The following is a 19189-nucleotide window of genomic DNA, read 5'->3' on the forward strand; positions in this document are numbered from 1 at the left end:
CGTTAATCAGCAGTTCCCAAGAGTGGGTGAATGGGAGGCTGCCTGCTCTTGATGAGGTCACACTCTGAAGGAGTGGCTATGTAGCTTGGGGGTCCTCCTGGATCCATTGCTGTTGCTAGAGCCTCGGGTGGCCTCAGTGGCACCAAGTGCCTTCCTTCAGCTTTGGCTGGTGGCCCATCTATGCCCCTATCTGGACAGGGAGAGCCTAACTACTGTTCTCTACACTCTGGTAACCTCAAGGTTAGATTACTGCAATGCGTTATACATAGGGCTGCCTCTGAAGATGGTTCGGAAATGTTATGTTTCCAAGGGGTTGCTCGAGAGCAAGCAGGCAAATATCTCCCTAATTGGCAGCAAAGCCTTGGCTTTGCTTCCAAAATAAACTTTATCTGTCCGGAGCGCCACTCTCCCGTGGACAGGATCACACTTCAAAACAATCTTGACAGATTAGAGAACTGGGCCAAAACAAACAAGATGAATTTTAACAGGGAGAAATGTAAAGTATTGCACTTGGGCAAAAAAAATGAGAGGCACAAATACAAGATGGGTGACACCTGGCTTGAGAGCAGTACATGTGAAAAGGATCTAGGAGTCTTGGTTGACCACAAACTTGACATGAGCCAACAGTGTGACGCGGCAGCTAAAAAAGCCAATGCAATTCTGGGCTGCATCAATAGGAGTATAGCATCTAGATCAAGGGAAGTAATAGTGCCACTGTATTCTGCTCTGGTGAGACCTCACCTGGAGTACAGTTCTGGGCACCACAGTTCAAGAAAGACACTGACAAACTGGAACGTGTCCAGAGGAGGATGCCTTATGAGGAACGGCTAAGGGAGCTGGGCATGTTTGGCCTGGAGAAGAGGAGGTTAAGGGGTGATATGATAGCCATGTTCAAATATATAAAAGGATGTCACATAGAGGAGGGAGAAAGGTTGTTTTCTGTTGCTCCAGAGAAGCGGACACGGAGCAATGGTTCCAAACTACAAGAAAGAAGATTCCACCTAAACATTAGGAAGAACTTCCTGACAGTAAGAGCTGTTCGACAGTGGAATTTGCTGCCAAGGAGTGTGGTGGAGTCTCCTTCTTTGGAGGTCTTTAAGCAGAGGCTTGACAACCATATGTCAGGAGTGCTCTGATGGTGTTTCCTGCTTGGCAGGGGGTTGGACTCGATGGCCCTTGTGGTCTCTTCCAACTCTATGATTCTATGATTCTATGATTCTATGATTCTATGACTCAATCGCTGGCAGAATCCATGAGTGGGCGGTTCCTAAACTTTCCCCAGCAAAGCAGCTTCTTGACGCCCAGTCTGCGTCTCCCCCTCTGTGTGGATGCTTTCTGTGCAAAGAGGGCGTGGGCAGCGGAGGACCACTTTCCTTCCCGCTTCTCCCAGGCAAGGAGTCCGGGGACCGCCTCACCACTTCTGACTCCTGCACCTCCTCTCCACTGGAGGCGTATTTACTCTCCTCCATTGAAGAGGAGCTACTTCCCACGATCCCTGGAGGCTCCCTATAATCCATTTGGCTTTTGCTCTCTCCCTCTTGAACTGATGGCAGTTTCCTGACAGGAAACTTCAGCTAATGCAGAATTCAACAGCCAGGTTGTTCACTGGGGCAAGACACATAACGTCCTGACCTAACATCACTGGGACCTTCATTATATGTTTTTAGGCATCAGGCGAAAACCTTGCTCTTCAACCAGGCCTTTGTCTGATTAACTGTCTATGTCCTTTAAATATGTTTGTGGGAGGGCGGCATTATTGTTTAGTTTTGTTCTTGTTTTTATTATGTACTTTGTGGGATTTTTCTTTCTTTTTCTTTCTTTTTTTGATGTGAACTGCCCTGAGATCTTCAGATGAAGGGCAGTAGACAAATTTAATAAATAATAATGATCATAATCATAACATTAAGAAGAGTATCTGCTGGATCAGACCAATAGCCCATCCAGTTCAGTGTCCTTTTCTCACAGTTGCCTATGGAAAAATTACAAGCAGGATCTGAGCATGGAGCACCCACCCCTCCTTCGGTTTCCACCAACTGGCATTCAGAAGGGGTCGGAAAGAGAAAGAGAGAGAGAGAGAGAGAGAGAGAGGCTTCACCCACTTTTGACTCTGGCCCTGCCCCCACTAGCTTTGGCCCCATGTGGGCATCCTGCCAGATTACCCCCCAGGGAATCTGACCCCCAAGAGAGAAAACAGGCTGCCCACCCCTAGTCTAGCATAGAGACTGATACTTTATGGCAAATGTTTCACAGATTCCCAGGAGAACATGGCCATGAAAGCCACAGGCTAGGCCTGTGGTTCTCCTACTAATCATATGAAATGGCACCAGGTTCATAGTGCCGTGCAGGAAGATTGGAAGATTGCAGGCCAGGAGAGTTGACGGCAGAACATCTCTCTTTCAGTGTCCTTCTTTGGGGATGGCTATGTAGAGATGCCCTTGGCGAGCTCCTGCAGCACCATCCAGCTTCATCTGCAGTTCTACACCCGGCAGCAGAATGGACTCCTCTTCCTGGCTGCAGGACAGAAGGACTATCTACTGTTGGAGCTCCGGGCTGGCATTCTACAGGTCAGCGAGATGTTCTCCTGCAGCTTTTACACACAACAGTTTTTATTGAATGATTGTGCAGCTGTTGCTTGCAATGGGAGTGGATTTGGTCAGAACATGAATTTCCCAGTTTGGGGAGCCTCACTTCCTGCCCATTATGAGCAGGCACAGTTCCCTGGGGTTTTGTGTCCAGCTCCATTTCCTCCTGGGTGGAAGGGTGGCATAGAAATCAAACAAATCAATCAATCCTGATACCAGGGGTGCTTCCAGATGACCCCATTTATTGAGCAATCATCCTCATTTGTTTGCATTGATTATTTAATGAACATTCATTCTGGTTTCTTTCCAGGGAGGTTAGATGACCTTTCATCAAAGCCAAGTCTTGTCCCACACTTTCCAGAATGTCTAATTTTTTGAGGAAGTGGGTTTTTGTTGGGCAAGACCTTCCAATCAACTTATAATTGTGAAACCTGAATTTGCCAGCATGTGATTGAATCCCACCTGAAACTAGCGATGGTCTGGGAGTGCTCTCAGCCTTCCTGCCAATATCCTCCATTTTCAAGCCAGAAAAATAACAACCCCATGATCTCAAAAAGGAGGAGGGGGTAGCTGGTGGCAGAGAAGGCTTGCTTCATCCATAGCTGAAAGTCATTCACTTCAGAAGCACAATTTCCTGCAGGGGATTTATGGTTTCCTCTGCCTCCCAACTCAGCTCAAAAGGCAACCCCAGGTTCCCCAGAATTTTCCAGGGCTCCTGTGGCTTGGGAAGCTGTTGTTCTGCATGCCAGGAAAGGTAAGGAAGCCTGCAGGGAAGCTTCCTGCAGGGCCACCCTGCTGTCACTTCTGCTAGGTAAATACAGTGGTACCTCAGGTTACAGACACTTCAGGTTACAGACGCTTCAGGTTACAGACTCCGCTAACCCAGAATAGTACCTCGGGTTAAGAACTTTGCTTCAGGATGAGAACAGAAATCGTGCAGCGGCGGTGCAGTGGCAGTGGGAGGCCCCATTAGCTAAAGTGGTGCTTCAGGTTAAGAACAGTTTCTGGTTAAGAACAGACCTCCAGAACGAATTAAGTTCTTAACCCAAGGTACCACTGTAAATGGGAAGGTAGCATGTGGCAGGTGTTCAAAGGCTTGCAGGTGGGCTCTGAGGGAAGGTATTTGAACTCTGCCATACTTGCAATGATGTCATTGGAAGCATAAGGAAGCATAACAGGGTCTCAGTTAAAGACTGGACTGGAGAGGACTCAAAAACTGGGCATTTGAAACAAACTTTTGATAGAGAGCAAAAGGACTTTTTAAAGGTTTTAATTAACGTAACATCAAAATTACAAACAAAACAAAAAAACATAATCAAGGTTACAAAACATAACACAGGAGAACAGCACAAAGCCAGAGTTCATACTTTGGTGGGAGAAGAACATTTTTATATACTGTATCTAATTTGACACATAGGAAATGGAATACCACCAAACAGCTTAGAAATGTTCCTGATCCTTTAGAAACAGGTAATTTGTGAGTTGCTTTCTTTTCCATGACCAGATTCCACATACTCTTGAGAGGTTTAAGTCCTGTAGTGTCTTCCATTTCTGGGCCAAAGAAGTTCCCTCTGCAGCCAGCATCCACACAAGAAGTTCCTTAGATCACAAAGGCCAATTTTAAAACAAATGAATTCCTCACATGGCCTGGCAATAAACTCTCACTCAATTTGCAGCATTGAGATTGTGACACTAGCCTAGTTTACAGAGTTGTCAAAAGAGTTACTGTACTGAGATAACAAACATAAGGCACACTGAACATTCAGAAAGTTCTAATGAACAAATGATTCTAATGATTCTGATTTGCCTTCTCCTTTTGTAGGCCAGAATGGACCTGGGCTCTGAAGAACTGACTCTCAAGTCCCCAGCAGGACCACATCTCAGTAACCTCATCATCCACGATGTTGATCTGTTGATGGCCGATGGGTGGATGACCCTGATTGTGGATGGCCTTTTCAATACCTCTGTGGAAATTCCAAGACCCCTGGAGGAGCTGGACATCAATTATGGCCTCTATGTGGGAGGAACAGGGAGCCTGGAACTGCCGTATCTCATCGGAGTGAGTGTGCCCTTCAGGGGCTGCCTCCACATGGTGACGTTCAACGATCGTGATGTCCTGTCTGCACTGGCTTCTAGCAGTGGCACCAAGAGATCCCACAGCATCCGAGAGGGGTGCAGTGTAGAGTTCTCTGCTGGGCCCAATGATCCCCTTGGCTTTCTGGGACCAAACTCTTATATTGTGCTCCCCAGCTGGAGTGCAAGGAATGAAGGGACCATTGAGTTTGTAATAACCACAAGCATCAAGCAAGCCTCTCTGATCTATCAGTCAGGACTTGAGAATGATTTCTTCTACCTGGAGATCTTTGACGGGCGCTTGAGAGGGGTGGTGGAGAAGGGCAATGGTGTTGTGGTGCTCCACAACAACGTTTACCTCAGCAATGAGGAGGAACACTATGTCAAGGTCTTCATGGATGTCCGGAAGTTTGAGATCCTCGTTGACTACTATGCCTCACAGACCTCCAACAAGGGTATCCACAGTCACCTCGATCTTCAAGGGCCACTCTTCCTGGGAGGTCTGAATGAGAAGGCTGCCCAGAGAATGAGAGAGCGTGGGCTGGGTTTTATGTCTGGAAACAGCTTCTCTAACACCTCCTTTGTGGGCTGCCTGGAGGACCTGAGGATAAATGAGGAGAAGAGGAGTTTGCAAGATGCTCTCATCACAAGGGACATAACAGCCAGCTGCAGGAAACTGGAGCAGTACTCTGACTATGATGACACATATGAGCAGGATGAGGCCCCCACAAGTTCTGCTCCTGACCATTGGCATGGCCCTGTTATGGAACCATGTCACCCTGATGCCAGCCTCCCCCCAGTCTTTGCTAACTTCACCAAATTGCTGCATGTCAGCCCTTTGGTTGTTGCTGAAGGAGGTATGGCTTTTCTGGAGTGGCGACACACCCAGCCAACCATTGACCTGAACAGCGCTAACATCAGGCAGTCTCAGGTGGTTTTCAGCATCAACATGGACCCAAGGCATGGGCAACTGGAGTTAGGAATCTCCCGGACCAGAGGCAGAAGGAAATTTACTCTGTTGGACATCATCAATCGAAAAGTCAAGTACGTTCATGATGGCTCTGAGAGACCAATGGATCAGTTGCTGCTGGAGGTAACTGTCACTGCCAGGAAAGGGATCCCAGAGTGTCTGCAACAAGGCCAGATCTATCTGCTACCCATAAAGATAAGTCCAGCCAATGATCCCCCTGAAGTGGTCTTTCCACAGGGAGATCGCATGGTCATTCTGGAGCACACGCGCAAGCATCTCAACCCAGACATTGTCCGTGCACTTGATGATGATACCCCATGTGACAGCTTACGATTCCAACTGCTTGGTGGGAAGAGAATGGAAGAAGGCTACATAGAATATGACTTCCACCCTGGAGTCCCAATTGAGGAGTTTTCCTGCAGGGACTTGGAAGCTGGTCATGTGGTCTATGTCCACCAAAATGGGCCCACATCAACCCTCATTCTCCAAGTTAATGATGGTATGGTGATGAGCCCAGTGGCTACCTTAAGGGTGGTTGCTGTGGAGCCAGACATCCAGGTACGCAACAACACAGGCCTCTTTGTCTCGCAAGGGGGTGCGGTTCCTATCACCCTGGCCAACCTTTCTGTAGAGACCAATGCAATACAGCAAAAAGTGCCCATCTTGTATCGCCTGACTGTGCCCCTTCAGTACGGTGAGATCCAAAAGCAAGGGAGCCTGGGTGGAGAATGGAAGAGGGTGGAGTCTTTCTACCAGCAGGATGTTGAGCAAGGGCGCATCCAATATTTCAGCACAGACGAAGATCACCACGCAGAAGATACAATTGAGAAGCTACAGTTTGTGGTCCAAGTGGGTCAGAAGACTCTGAGAAACAACACCTTCCTCATTAGGATCAAGAGGGCCACCATCAGGATGAAGACCATGATCCCCCTCCAGATGATGAATAAGAAAGAAAGGAACATCACCTCTGCTGATTTGGGGGCAGCCTTAGAGGAGCTGAGCTCTAGCTCAGAGCCTTTCCACTATGTCATAATTCAGCCACCCAGAAAGGGGAACCTTGAGCTTCGTGGCACAAGGCTGACTGAAGGCTTCGGTTTCACACAAGATGATTTGCAAAGCCATCAGCTCAGCTACAGCGCAACCATCCGAGACTCAAAGGAGACTGAAGACACCTTCCAATTCCGTGTCATGGCTGGAGAGCAATACTCCCCCATATATACTTACAGGATACAGGTTGGGGGGGACCCGGATGCCCCTATCCTGACCAATGTCCTTCTGTCTGTTTTGGAAGGAGGGCAGGCTGTCATCTCCAAGGACCACCTGTTCGTCAAGAGTGCGAACAGCATGAACTACGTGTATGAGGTAGTAGATGGCCCGACCCATGGGAAGCTGATCTGGAGGACACTTGAGCATGTGCCGGCCAGCAAGGAGGTGATAACAAAATTCACCAATGAAGACATCCTCCAAGGCCGCCTTGTTTACCAGCATGATCATTCAGAGACCCTGGAAGACGACATTCCATTTGTGGCCATCAAGCAGGAAGAGGGAAGCTCTGACTTCGAGGCTGAGGACGTGAGAGGCGTTTTCAGGGTCTCTATTCAGCCTGTGAACAACCACCCTCCATTCCAGTTGGTCAACAAGGTCTTTAATGTGGTGCGGCATGGGCAGCGCTTGATGACCACTGATGATATCGCCTTCTTTGACAAGGATTCAGGCTTCTCAGATACACAGATAGTGTTAGTAAGGAAGGACATTCTTTTTGGTAGCATTATCGCTGTCGAGAACAGAAGCCAGCAAATCTATCGTTTCACTCAGGATGACCTAAGGAAGAAGAAAATCCTCTTTGTCCACTCTGGAGCTGACAGGGGATGGATCCAGTTCCAGGTTTCTGATGGCCTGCATCAGGTGGCGGCTCTCTTGGAAGTGCAGGCTTCAGACCCTTACCTCAAAATCAGCAGCTCCACAGGCTTAGTCATCCACCAAGGCAACCAAGGGACCATTGACTCCTCCATCCTCAGCTTGGAGACCAACATGGATGTCAGGACTGATGAAGACATTCTCTTCCGCATAGTAGCCCCACCCAGATGGGGCATGATGCTGCGAGGTGGGCAGCAAGTGTCCTCTTTCACCCAGAGGGACCTGCTGGCAGGAGAGGTTCTTTACCAGCACAATGGGAGCAGGAATTCCCAAGACAAGATCCACTTTTCTGTCGAAGCAAACCAGGTGGCTGTTGATGCAGTGCTGAAGGTCGTGATAGTCCTGGACCCCCATCCTAGCCCGCTAAACCTTGTTCACCATGAGAGAATACGGATTCTCCAAGGGGAAGCTGTGGAGATCAAGAATGACTATTTGCTAGTAAGTTGGTCTAAACCACTCAGCCTAGGGCTTGCCGATCAGAAGGTCGGTGGTTCAAATCCCCGCGACGGGGTGAGCTCCCGTTGTTTGTTCCCAGTTCCTGCCAACCTAGCAGTTTGAAAGCACGTCAAAGTGCAAGTAGATAAATAGGTGGGAAAGTAAACGGCATTTCTGTGCACTGCTCTGGTTTCACCAGAATCGGCTTAGTCATGCTGGCCACATGACCCAGAAAAACTGTCTGTGGACAAACACTGGCTCCCTCAGCCAGTAAAGCGAGATGAGCCTAGAGTCGTTCGCAACTGGACTTAACTGTCAGGGGTCCTTTACCTTTACCTATGCTGTTCCTAGTTCTCTGTCCTTGAGTTTGGGAGACTATGAGGGCTGTTCTAAGAGTTGCAAAGCAGGAGGTGTATATTTATTCTGCAGATTAATTATGTTGTCCTTTTTAAATTATATTTAAAAAATAGGCAGTCATCCTATGTACTCTATTTATTTCCAGCCCTAACAGACCACTTTTCACAATTGGTGGTCAAAAGGCAGTTTGCAGGACAATCAATAAAACAAGCCATCAATCAAATACTGTGGTGTTTAAACAAAACCACAGGTAAAAGCTTAATACAACTTACTCCTTTTTATTTTATTCACCTTTTTCTCCAAGGAGCTTGATGTGGCATACATGGTTCTCCCCCTCCTCTTCAATCTCCACAACAATCCTGAGAGGTACTTTAGGCTAAGAGATGCAGACTGGCCTTAAAGTCACTCAGTGAGTTTCATGGCCGAGTGGAAATTTGAATCCTGGTCTCCCAGGTCTTGGTCCAACACTCTAATTACTGTACCACATTGGCTCTCTACTTAAAATCATAACACAACTTCCATTACACAAGCTTAAGATGCTAAAAAGAGCCCCCAATCACCCCCATTAAGCTTGGATAGGGGAGGTGTAAAGACTTATTATAACCCTAATTACGTGGGAGGGTTGAGCATGGTGCCCATGATAGTTTATCCAGTTTGCAAATGGGCCCATGTGCCCCAAAAGATTGGTGACCCCCATCCTATAGGATGCATCAGTCAACTACAGCAATTGGACCACAAGTGATGGTTTGGTATTCGCATTCCTGATTGGGAGGAATGTTGACCACATTTTCTTTCCACCGTCATCCATCTTACAGGTTGAACATGAAGAGATCCCTCCCCAGGAGATCATCTACACTGTCACCATCTCCCCACTTTCAGGATTCCTGGTGGCCTTATCTCATGGCCCCACCTCGGACGAGCCTCCCAGCTTGGATCCCATTCAGACCTTCACCCAGGAGGACATCAATGAAGGCAAAGTTCTCTACCTCCATTCCAGCCCTGAGATACAGGATGACCAGTTCACCGTTGACATCACAGCCAACGGGGTGGATGCCCTGGCAGGGGTTGTGGTGGACCTGGAGATCGTTCCTATTTCTTTCCCACTGGAGGTGTACAACATGACAGTGACTGAAGGGAGCTCCCAGCTGCTCTCCATGGACATCCTGAATATCCCCAGCACTTACTTCACGGCTCTTAAGGTGGAGTTTGTCATCGTTGAACCGCCAGAACATGGCATTTTCCAGAAGGTGGAGAGACCCGAAGAGGGCAGCCTAAGTGCATTTTCTTGGTCTGAGGTAAGAAGGCAGCAACATCTACTATTAACCTGAAGTCCTGTTGGTGTTTCTGGCAATGCATGGGTGCGATGCTTCAGAGTTTACTCAGAAGAAAGCCCCAATGCTACATATATTCCATAGAAATGCATAGTTTTACAGGGCAATCATCTACATTTCTGCTCAAAAGTAAGTCCATTTGCGTTCTGTAGGGCTCACTGCCAGGAAGCTGTGGATAGGATTGGAGGCATAAACACTACATTGTGCCAGCTCTAGGAACATAGAAAGCTGCTTGTGCTGCAATCCCATCTACACTAGATATTTAAAACTGTATTTTACCACTTTAAACAGCCATGGCTTCCCCAAAGAGCCCTGAGAGCTGTAGCTTGTGAAGGGCAATGAGAATTGTTAGGAGGCTCCTGTCCACCTTCCAGTGCTACATTTCCTAGAGTGGCTTAACTATCAGTCCCTCTTCCTCCCAGGGAACTCTGGGAATTGTAGCTCTCTGAGGTGAATAGTGCTCTCCCAACAACTCTCATCACGCTTAACAAGTTACAGTTCCCAGGATTCTGTGAGGGGAGCCATGGCTGTTTGAAGTGGCATTGCGGTGCTTTGAATGTATAGTGCAAATGGGGCCTGAGCCAAACTATTGGTCCAGTGTAGTATTATCTACACTGACTGGCAGCTGCTCTTCAGGGTTACAGGCAGGGGGCCCTACCTGGTAGGGGGCCCTACCAGGGATTGAAACTGGGACCTTCTGCATGTAACACATGTGCTTAACACTGAGCTCCAGCCTTTCCCCTAATCTTGCAAGGGGGGGGGGGAGGCACATTATTGACTGGTGCTCTCTTTCTCAAGTTCTAGCTCCAAAACACAGTCTGGAAACTGAGGAAGGGGTTTTGTTTTGTGTGCTGTCCTCACCTTCTGCTCCATAAATCCTTCCATCTAATCCAACCCTGCACAACTTGTAGCTCAGCAAGCCAAACAAAAACCCTCCAGACTTATGGGGTAGACTCCATAAACCTCCTGGCTTAGCTGCCTGACTAGGACTTTGAAAGTGGGGTGGGGGTCCCCTAAGCACAAGAAACCTGTGATCCACAAGCCAGAGCATGGTAGAAAATAGTGGCTCAGAAGCATGGACCTAGGCTAAGAATTAGAGAACAGGCTGTCTCTGAAAAGCTCAGGAATTTTGATCAGTACCAAAACTGAATTCACAATCCCTTCAAGCAAATAGCCACTCCTGGTTTCCCCCCATAACTTTTAGTGACCTAACGTAGGGAGGAATGCTTTTTAGTTTTTGCTATTGTTAGCTAATGAGGTATAAAAAAATCCCTGTCCCTCTATTCCTCCTGAAGTCTAGAGGTCTGGGGATTAGGAAAACAAAAAGCTTAGACACTGAGTTTTTAAGCATGGATGTGTTCCTAGAAAAAGAGTGGCAAAAGGGAAGTTCTGCCTCAGACCTTCGGCATTCCAAGCAGGTCCTCTGCCACTGAGCTGTGGCTCTTCTGTCCTCCCCTGGCCCACACTAACCAGCCATGGCTCTCCAGGATTTCAGCCAAAGGTCTTTTCCAGTCTGCCCTGGAGACACCCAAACCAATGGCTTCAAGTTACAAGAATAGAGATTCCAACTAAACACCAGGAAGAACTTTCTGTAAGAGCTCTTTGATAGCAAAAGGGCCCCTCTCAGAAAGCAGTGGGGTCTTAAACACAGGTCAGATGGTCAGGGATTCTTCAGCTGCAATTCCTGCATTGCAGGGGGTTGCACTAGGTGACCCTTGGGGTACCATAGAATCATAGAATCATAGAATCATAGAGTTGGAAGAGACCACAAGGGCCATCGAGTCCAACCCCCTGCCAAGCAGGAAACACCATCAGAGCACTCCTGACATATGGTTGTCAAGCCTCTGCTTAAAGACCTCCAAAGAAGGAGACTCCACCACACTCCTTGGCAGCAAATTCCACTGTCGAACAGCTCTTACTGTCAGGAAGTTCTTCCTAATGTTTAGGTGGAATCTTCTTTCTTGTAGTTTGGAACCATTGCTCCGTGTCCGCTTCTCTGGAGCAGCAGAAAACAACCTTTCTCCCTCCTCTATGTGACATCCTTTTATATATTTGAACATGGCTATCATATCACCCCTTAACCTCCTCTTCTCCAGGCCAAACATGCCCAGCTCCCTTAGCCGTTCCTCATAAGGCATCGTTTCCAGGCCTTTGACCATTTTGGTTGCCCTCCTCTGGACACGTTCCAGTTTGTCCGTGTCCTTCTTGAACTGTGGTGCCCAGAACTGGACACAGTACTCCAGGTGAGGTCTGACCAGAGCAGAATACAGTGGCACTATTACTTCCCTTGATCTAGATGCTATACTCCTATACCATCCAACTCTACAATTCTTTGATTCTATGATACTGGGAATGGAACCTGGGACCTGTTGCAGACAAATGTCTGTGTCCTCTTTGCATTCAGGTGGAGCATCAGCTTGTTCAATACATGCATGATGGCAGTGAGTCGTTGGTTGACAGATTCACAGTGGTCGCTAACATCTCCAAGCACAACCAAGAGAGCCAACCCAGGACGGTCTACATTGACATTCTCCCAAGCAATGACGAGGCACCGGTGCTGATGGTCAACATAGGACTGCAGGTACCTTGTCAACCAAAGCAAGGGGTGGGGGTGGGGCGTTTGAGGATGCTGGGGTGAGGAGCTGAACAGAAATCTCAGCCAGGTTGGCGCCAAGGAACAATCCTGTTTCAAGATACAACTGTAGAGGCCCAGGGGTCAGCAAACTTTTTCAGCGGGGAGCCGGTCCACTGTCCCTCAGATCTTGTGGGGGACCAGACTATATTTTTTGGTGGGAAATGAACAAATTCCTATGCCCCACAAATAACCCAGAGATGCAGTTTAAATAAAAGGACACATTCTACTCATGTAAAAACATGCTGATTCCCGGACCGTCCGCAGGCCGGATTGAGAAGGTGATTGGGTCTGATCCGGCCCCGGGCCTTAGTTTGCCTACCCATGGTATAGGCTGTTAAGAGTGTGCTGGACTCTGAATTCAGTTTTAAAGGCACGTCTTTGGCATACTCTGTGTCTCACTGACAATATTTGTAAGGGGACATGAATGTGGCAAATGAGCTTCAAATCAAAAGTGCTTTTAGTATCAGGTGTGAAATGCCCTTAGGATGATCAGGGCCTTCATTACCAGCCTGCAATAGTTGAGTGCAGGAACAGAACTCAAGTGGCCAAGCAGGGAAAGGAGAACGTAGAACCACACAGGGCTGGCTCTATCATTAGGCAGGGTGAGGGGGCTGCCTCAGACAGTGGTTGCTGGTGGCTGTGGCGTAATCTATGCCCTCTCGTTAGCCTGCTGCCCCCAGGTAACTGAAGGATGTTATCCAGTCACTAGGATTGCAGCATCAACTGCCAGTCCAGTCAGATTCTGTATATGGGATGGCAGGGGTGGTACCATCTTGTCCTTTACCACAAGCAGCAAAAGATATTGGACCATTCCTTATCCCACAGCCCTAAGCCTTTCAAGTTAGCTTTTGATCACTCCCTACTGTGTATAGTGAGAGCCAGCATGGTATATTGGTTAGATTGTGGGCCTGCAGCCTCGGAAGTCAGGGTTCAAATCCCCCACTTGGCCAAGAAGCCAATCAACAATGTCCTTACCTACCTAACAGGGTTGTTGTGAAATTAATATGGGGGGAGGGAGCTGTGGTTGCCATTTTCAGCTCATTGGAGGAAATGTGGAATCTCAATGCAATTATAAACATGAGACCCTCCAGATGTTGTTGTGTTCAGCTGCTTGCCCGGTGTGGCCAGCGGTGAAGGATGACGGTGTGGACTTTCCTACCGCTGCTCAGCTCTGCTACTGCCTGAAGAGGTTTCCCACAGAGGCTTTGTCTTAGGAAAGCAAACAATATCCTGCAGGATGCATCTCACCCGGGACACAGTCTGTTTGTACTACTGCCTTCTGGCAGGAGATACAGAAACATCAAGTCAAGGACAAATAGACTGAAAAATAGTTTCTATCCAAGAGCTGTGGCCTTCTTAAATGCAGTAACTCGATAGTGTGACCTGGGAGTTTGATGGGTGTGGGTGTGGGTGTGGCTGGAATGTGGTTTGTTTGGTTGTTGTTGTTGTTTTGCTTTTGTTGTTTTTAAGGGATGGCATCCAATTTCGTTGCACTTGTGCAATGTTGCACTTGTGTAATGACAATAAAGAATCTATCTATCTATCTATCTATCAATGCAATTATAAACATGAGACCCTCCAGATATTGTTGTGTTCAGCTGCTTGCCCGGTGTGGCCAGCGGTGAAGGATGACGGTGTGGACTTTCCTACCGCTGCTCAGCTCTGCTACTGCCTGAAGAGGTTTCCCACAGAGGCTTTGCACAGAGGTTTTGCGCAGAGGAAACGTACCGGACAGGCAGATATTCAACAGATGGGAGTTGTAGTTAATCAGTGCCTGAAGAGCTACAGGTTCCCCACCCTCCCAGGCACCAGAATCCGACCTCTGTTTTCAGTATTAGCAGAGAAAATAGAGTCTGAAAGCAGGTGTCCGTATTAATCTCAGCTGAGATCTAGCTGCTAAAGCAAGTTAGTTGCTGGCTGTGGCAGGGAAGAGGAAAGGGTGGGACTGCAGAAAGCAGGCAGCATGCTGCTGCAGTTTTTCCATTAGACCTTGACACCAAGTGAGGCATTGGATGGGTGTTTGGTGGTGGGGAGGTGAAGCAGGAAAGGAGACAGCCTTTTTGCATTCTTTCCTTGGATGCCGCAAACACCATCTGTTTTTCCATCTCTTGCCATGTTGCAACATTGCCACAGGATGGCAGCATACATCCATGCTATGGCTTCCAGCTTGCAAGGGCAGGTTTGTGAAGACACGTGCAGTTTTATGTAATACAGCAACCACCACGATCCAGCAAAGCGCCTGTACCAGTGGGGACTTTTCCACTGATGGTGGAAAGTTCTTGACTCTAGAGAAGTATAACCAGTCTGTAATGTAACAGGGAGTCCTTGGAGCACCCCACAATCGCCTAACCTTGACTCCCATAGGTTCAGGTCAGGCAAGACACCTCCACCAGGAGATAGAAGCAAAACAGCAGCCAGTAGGCCTTATCTTTATTGTTGCAACAAGATTTCCTACTACCACAAAGTCAAAGCAGCCGGAAGCCCCAAACAATGGTTACATCAATATTTTAAAGTTTCCCGAAGTTTCCCATAATACATCTCAGGATGCATCATCAAGACATCATAGATATGCCACAGAAAAGATGGGGTCTCAGGTAGAACCTGACATCCAGTCATGCCCCTGTCACTCAAATACAGTCTTTCACACTTATTCCATCACAGTACAAAGGAAAGTATTTACAGTTCCCTGGCCAAGCTTCATCCCACTATGGGGCAGGCTGGCATTGTGATTGAGGTGGTTATCTGTCTGAAACTTCTTGGGGCCCACTCACCCCTCCCCTTATACCTCACTTCCCTGGGTCCTAAATGCCATTGGAACTGAGAATATTGATAGAATGAGTGATTTCTTATGCATTTCTAAAGTTTTCCCATTGAGCCAGTATATAGACACATTTATTAGTGAATTGCAACATTTGGTAGTGACATTTTCCCTGTTTTCCTTTGTTGGGGCTCAGCAGGGAGTTGCAGGCTCCTGATCTGAGCTCCCCTTGCAGATTCAATGCCTTTGCAGAGATGTTGCTGTTATTTTCTCTTGACACTAGAGGATTTGGTTTGATGGGTGAAAGGCAAGGAAATACCTCTCTGTGGTCCATATGTGGGTGAATTTGTGCAGCAGAGACTGTTTGTCTTTGCCTTATGGCAGTGGCAGAGCTTCATGGTCTGGCACGGAGGGGGGGGAGAGCAGGCAGGGGCAGGGCTGTTGTGTGTCCTGGGGGCATGATGCACCGCCTGCTGGGGCATGGTGCCCAGTGCGGGTGGGGGGGGCAGCCGCTATGGCACCCCACTGGGATCACGTTGCCATGGTTGGTGAGAGGCAAGACTCATGGGGGGAGGGAGGTCTCTCACCCCCCCCCTTCCAATTTCCCAGTAACAGCAAACGCACAGTTCCTCAGCCAGCCCATCCTCCACCAGCTATTTCCTATTCTGTTGTTGTTATTAATTTGCAATGGGAAGGCCTGGTTTTTATGGGGGGGGTACATATCCCTGGTATAGAGAGACACACAGCCCTAATCTTTGAGCTTCAGTTTGCTTGAAATGAAGGGGAGGGGTGTCTCAAGGAGACACATTTTTATTTACAGAAATAAATACACACATATACAACCTGAGCGGGTGGTGCTGTGGTCTAACCCACTGAGCCTAGGGCTTGCTGATCAGAAGGTCGGCGGTTCAAATCCCCGTGGTGGAGTGAGCTCCCGTTGCTCGGTCCCTGCTCCTGCCCACCTAGCAGTTCGAAAGCACGTCAAAGTGCAAGTAGATAAATAGGTACTGCTCTGGCGGGAAACGTTTCCGTGCACTGCTCTGGTTCACCAGAAGTGGCTTAGTCATGCTGGCCACATGACCCAGAAGCTGTCTGAGGAAAATGCCGGCTCCCTCAGCTTATAGAGCAAGATGAGCACTGCAACCCCAGAGTCGTTCACAACTGGACCTAGAGTGAAGTGCAACTCTTGTCCTCCTTCATGGCTCCTAGAAGTTAAGTGCCTGGAAGCCAAATGGACACATCGTTCACTTGCTTTCCAGGTTTCATGCTTGTTAATTTGGAGATGTGATCAAGGTCAGTGGACGTCCTGCCAAATACGAGCAATGCACTCATTGGAGCCAAGGTTCAAGGTTCCAATATCACAGAACTGTGGAGTTGGAGGGGGTCCCCAGGGTCATCTAGTCCAACCCCCTGCAATGCAGGAATCACAGCTCAAGAATCCCTGGCAGGTGGCCATCCAAGCTCGATTAGAGAACTGGGCCAAAACAAACAAGATGAATTTTAACAGGGAGAAATGTAAAGTACTGCACTTGGGCAAAAAAAAAATGAGAGGCAAAAATACAAGATGGGTGACACCTGGCTTGAGAGCAGTACATGTGAAAAGGATCTAGGAGTCTTGGTTGACCACAAACTTGACATGAGCCAACAGTGTGACGCGGCAGCTAAAAAAGCCAGTGCAATTCTGGGCTGCATCAATAGGCGTATAGCATCTAGATCAAGGGAAGTAATAGTGCCACTGTATTCTGCTCTGGTCAGACCTCACCTGGAGTACTGTGTCCAGTTCTGGGCACCACAGTTCAAGAAGGACACTGACAAACTGGAACGTGTCCAGAGGAGGGCAACCAAAATGGTCAAAGGCCTGGAAACGATGCCTTATGAGGAACGGCTAAGGGAGCTGGGCATGTTTAGCCTGGAGAAGAGGAGGCTAAGGGGTGATATGATAGCCATGTTCAAATATATAAAAGGATGTCACATAGAGGAGGGAGAAAGGTTGTTTTCTGCTGCTCCAGAGAAGCGGACACGGAGCAATGGTTCCAAACTACAAGAAAGAAGATTCCACCTAAACATTAGGAAGAACTTCCTGACAGTAAGAGCTGTTCGACAGTGGAATTTGCTGCCAAGGAGTGTGGTGGAGTCTCCTTCTTTGGAGGTCTTTAAGCAGAGGCTTGACAACCATATGTCAGGAGTGCTCTGATGGTGTTTCCTGCTTGGCAGGGGGTTGGACTCGATGGCCCTTGTGGTCTCTTCCACTCTATGATTCTATGATTCTATGAAATTCTCACCTGATTTCTACAAGCTGATTTCCCCAAGTCAGTGGTAGATGGGGCAGAGGACAAAGCGGCACTTTCCGTTTCACCTGAAGCAAGGAGCAAAAAGGGTTTTATTGTGTGTGTGTTTATTGTGTGTGTGTTTCTTGTGGCTGATTAGCTGCTCTCCCTGTGCAAAGGTCAGAGGGGGCAGGGTTTATGTTGAGGCAGGTGATTAGCTGTGGGAGGAGCTTATCAGAGCTTGCAGGGCAGCGGTGCGCGCAGTTTGATCCATCTTTAGATTTAGGGGAGCTAGTCTCAAACGTTTGTTGGGGGAGACCTAGGGTTTTTTGGGGGGGAGTTATTTGTCCTGTCTGCACGCTTCTTATGATGGAGGACCGCTGTAGCCAGCCCCAATGACACGTTCTCAAGATGGAGAGTGAGGGAACAGCTGCAGTCGCCTGCGGTTCCTGGACAATGTTTGCTATCTTGCCAAAGGTTGCAGGCAGCTTTACCTGCAGCAATTGCATGTTGATTGCCCTCTTAAAAGACAAAGTCCAGCAACTGGAGGAACGTGTGGCTACGCTCCAAAGAATTAGAGAGCTGGAGCTCTTCTTGGAAGCAACAGAGCACACCGTCTCCACCAAGGAGGAGACAGGGGACTCCCCTGAGAAGGAGGCTAGTTCACCAACACAGGAGCCAGATATATGGAGAAACGTGACTCAAAGAAGTAGGAGGCCCAGGGTTCGCTCTGATTGTTTAGAAATACACAATCGCTTTGAGGTCCTCTCCCCTAGCATGGAAGACGAAGAGCAGACTCCATTTGAGGATCTCTCCCTTGTTACAGTCGATCAGGTATATGAAGACGAGCAGCAAAGTCAGTCCTCAGGGAATGTGCAGGCGACCTTGGAATGGACAGCTCACGGAAGAACCCCGACCAAACCTAAGAGGAGGCGTGTAGTGGTGATAGGGGATTCCCTACTGAGGGGAACAGAAGCAGTGATCTGTGGGCCTGACAAGATGTCTCGGGAAGTGTGCTGTCTCCCCGGGGCTAAGATCCAAGATGTAACTGAACGACTGCAAGGAATCATAAAACCCACTGACAAATACCCCTTCCTCTTGGTTCATGTGGGAACCTCTTGGTTCATGTGGTTCATGGCACTGCAGGCAATAGCCTCCAGAAGATCAAAAGAGACTATGAGGCTCTGGGCAGGAAATTGAAGCAATTAAATGCACAAATTGTCATCTCATCTGTCCTCCCAGTTGAACGACGTGGCCCAGGGAGAGAGGGAAAAATAGTGGAAGTGAACAGCTGGCTTCGCAAATGGTGTAAACAGGAACGGTTTGGATTCTTAGATCACGGACTGCAGTTTCTTAAAGATGGACTTCTGGCAAGAGATGGGCTGCACCTCACAACGGTTGGGAGGAATGTTTTTGCCAAAAATCTCAGAAACCTCATCAGGAGGGCTTTAAACTGACTAATGTGGGGGAGGAAGACAGTGCTCCTGAAGGTAGGAGTCTATCAATTGATGAAGATGATAATCCAAATGTCATAGACCAAATGGAGCAAACAGCACACAGACCTAGTGGTGGGAGGAAAAAATCCTTAAATAAGAGACACGGGGGAATGATAAATGGACTTCAATGTCTGTACACTAATGCGCAAAGCATGATGAGCTTGAGCTCTTGGTACAGCAAACTAAATATGACATAATAGGCATCACTGAAACCCTGTGGGATAAGTCCCACGACTGGAATGTAATAATGGAGGGTTACAATCTATTTCAGAGAAACAGACCAGACAAGAAAGGAGGAGGAGTGGCGTTATATGTCAGGGATGTGTATACCTGTGAAGAGATCCAAGATTTAGAACCTCAAAGCCAAA

General features: G+C 48.1%; 1 protein-coding gene and 1 long non-coding RNA gene across 2 annotated transcripts in view; one reads left to right on the top strand and one right to left on the bottom strand.

The window, feature by feature from the left end:
- Nucleotides 1–19189, top strand: part of CSPG4 (chondroitin sulfate proteoglycan 4) — a 129752-nt gene that overhangs the window by 93364 nt on the left and 17199 nt on the right. Inside the window, exons 2-5 of the mRNA XM_081838622.1 lie at nucleotides 2401–2564; nucleotides 4405–7980; nucleotides 9150–9629; nucleotides 12070–12246. Coding sequence (XP_081694748.1) covers nucleotides 2401–2564; nucleotides 4405–7980; nucleotides 9150–9629; nucleotides 12070–12246 — 4397 coding nt within the window. The remainder of the gene's footprint in view (nucleotides 1–2400; nucleotides 2565–4404; nucleotides 7981–9149; nucleotides 9630–12069; nucleotides 12247–19189) is intronic.
- The window catches only part of LOC309329021, a 48238-nt gene that overhangs the window by 6992 nt on the left and 22057 nt on the right, over nucleotides 1–19189 (bottom strand). The gene's annotated exons all lie outside the window — the stretch shown is intronic.

Source organism: Podarcis erhardii, assembly GCF_964252035.2.
Source record: "Podarcis erhardii genome assembly, chromosome: 14".
NCBI classification, from domain to species: Eukaryota; Metazoa; Chordata; class Lepidosauria; order Squamata; family Lacertidae; genus Podarcis; species Podarcis erhardii.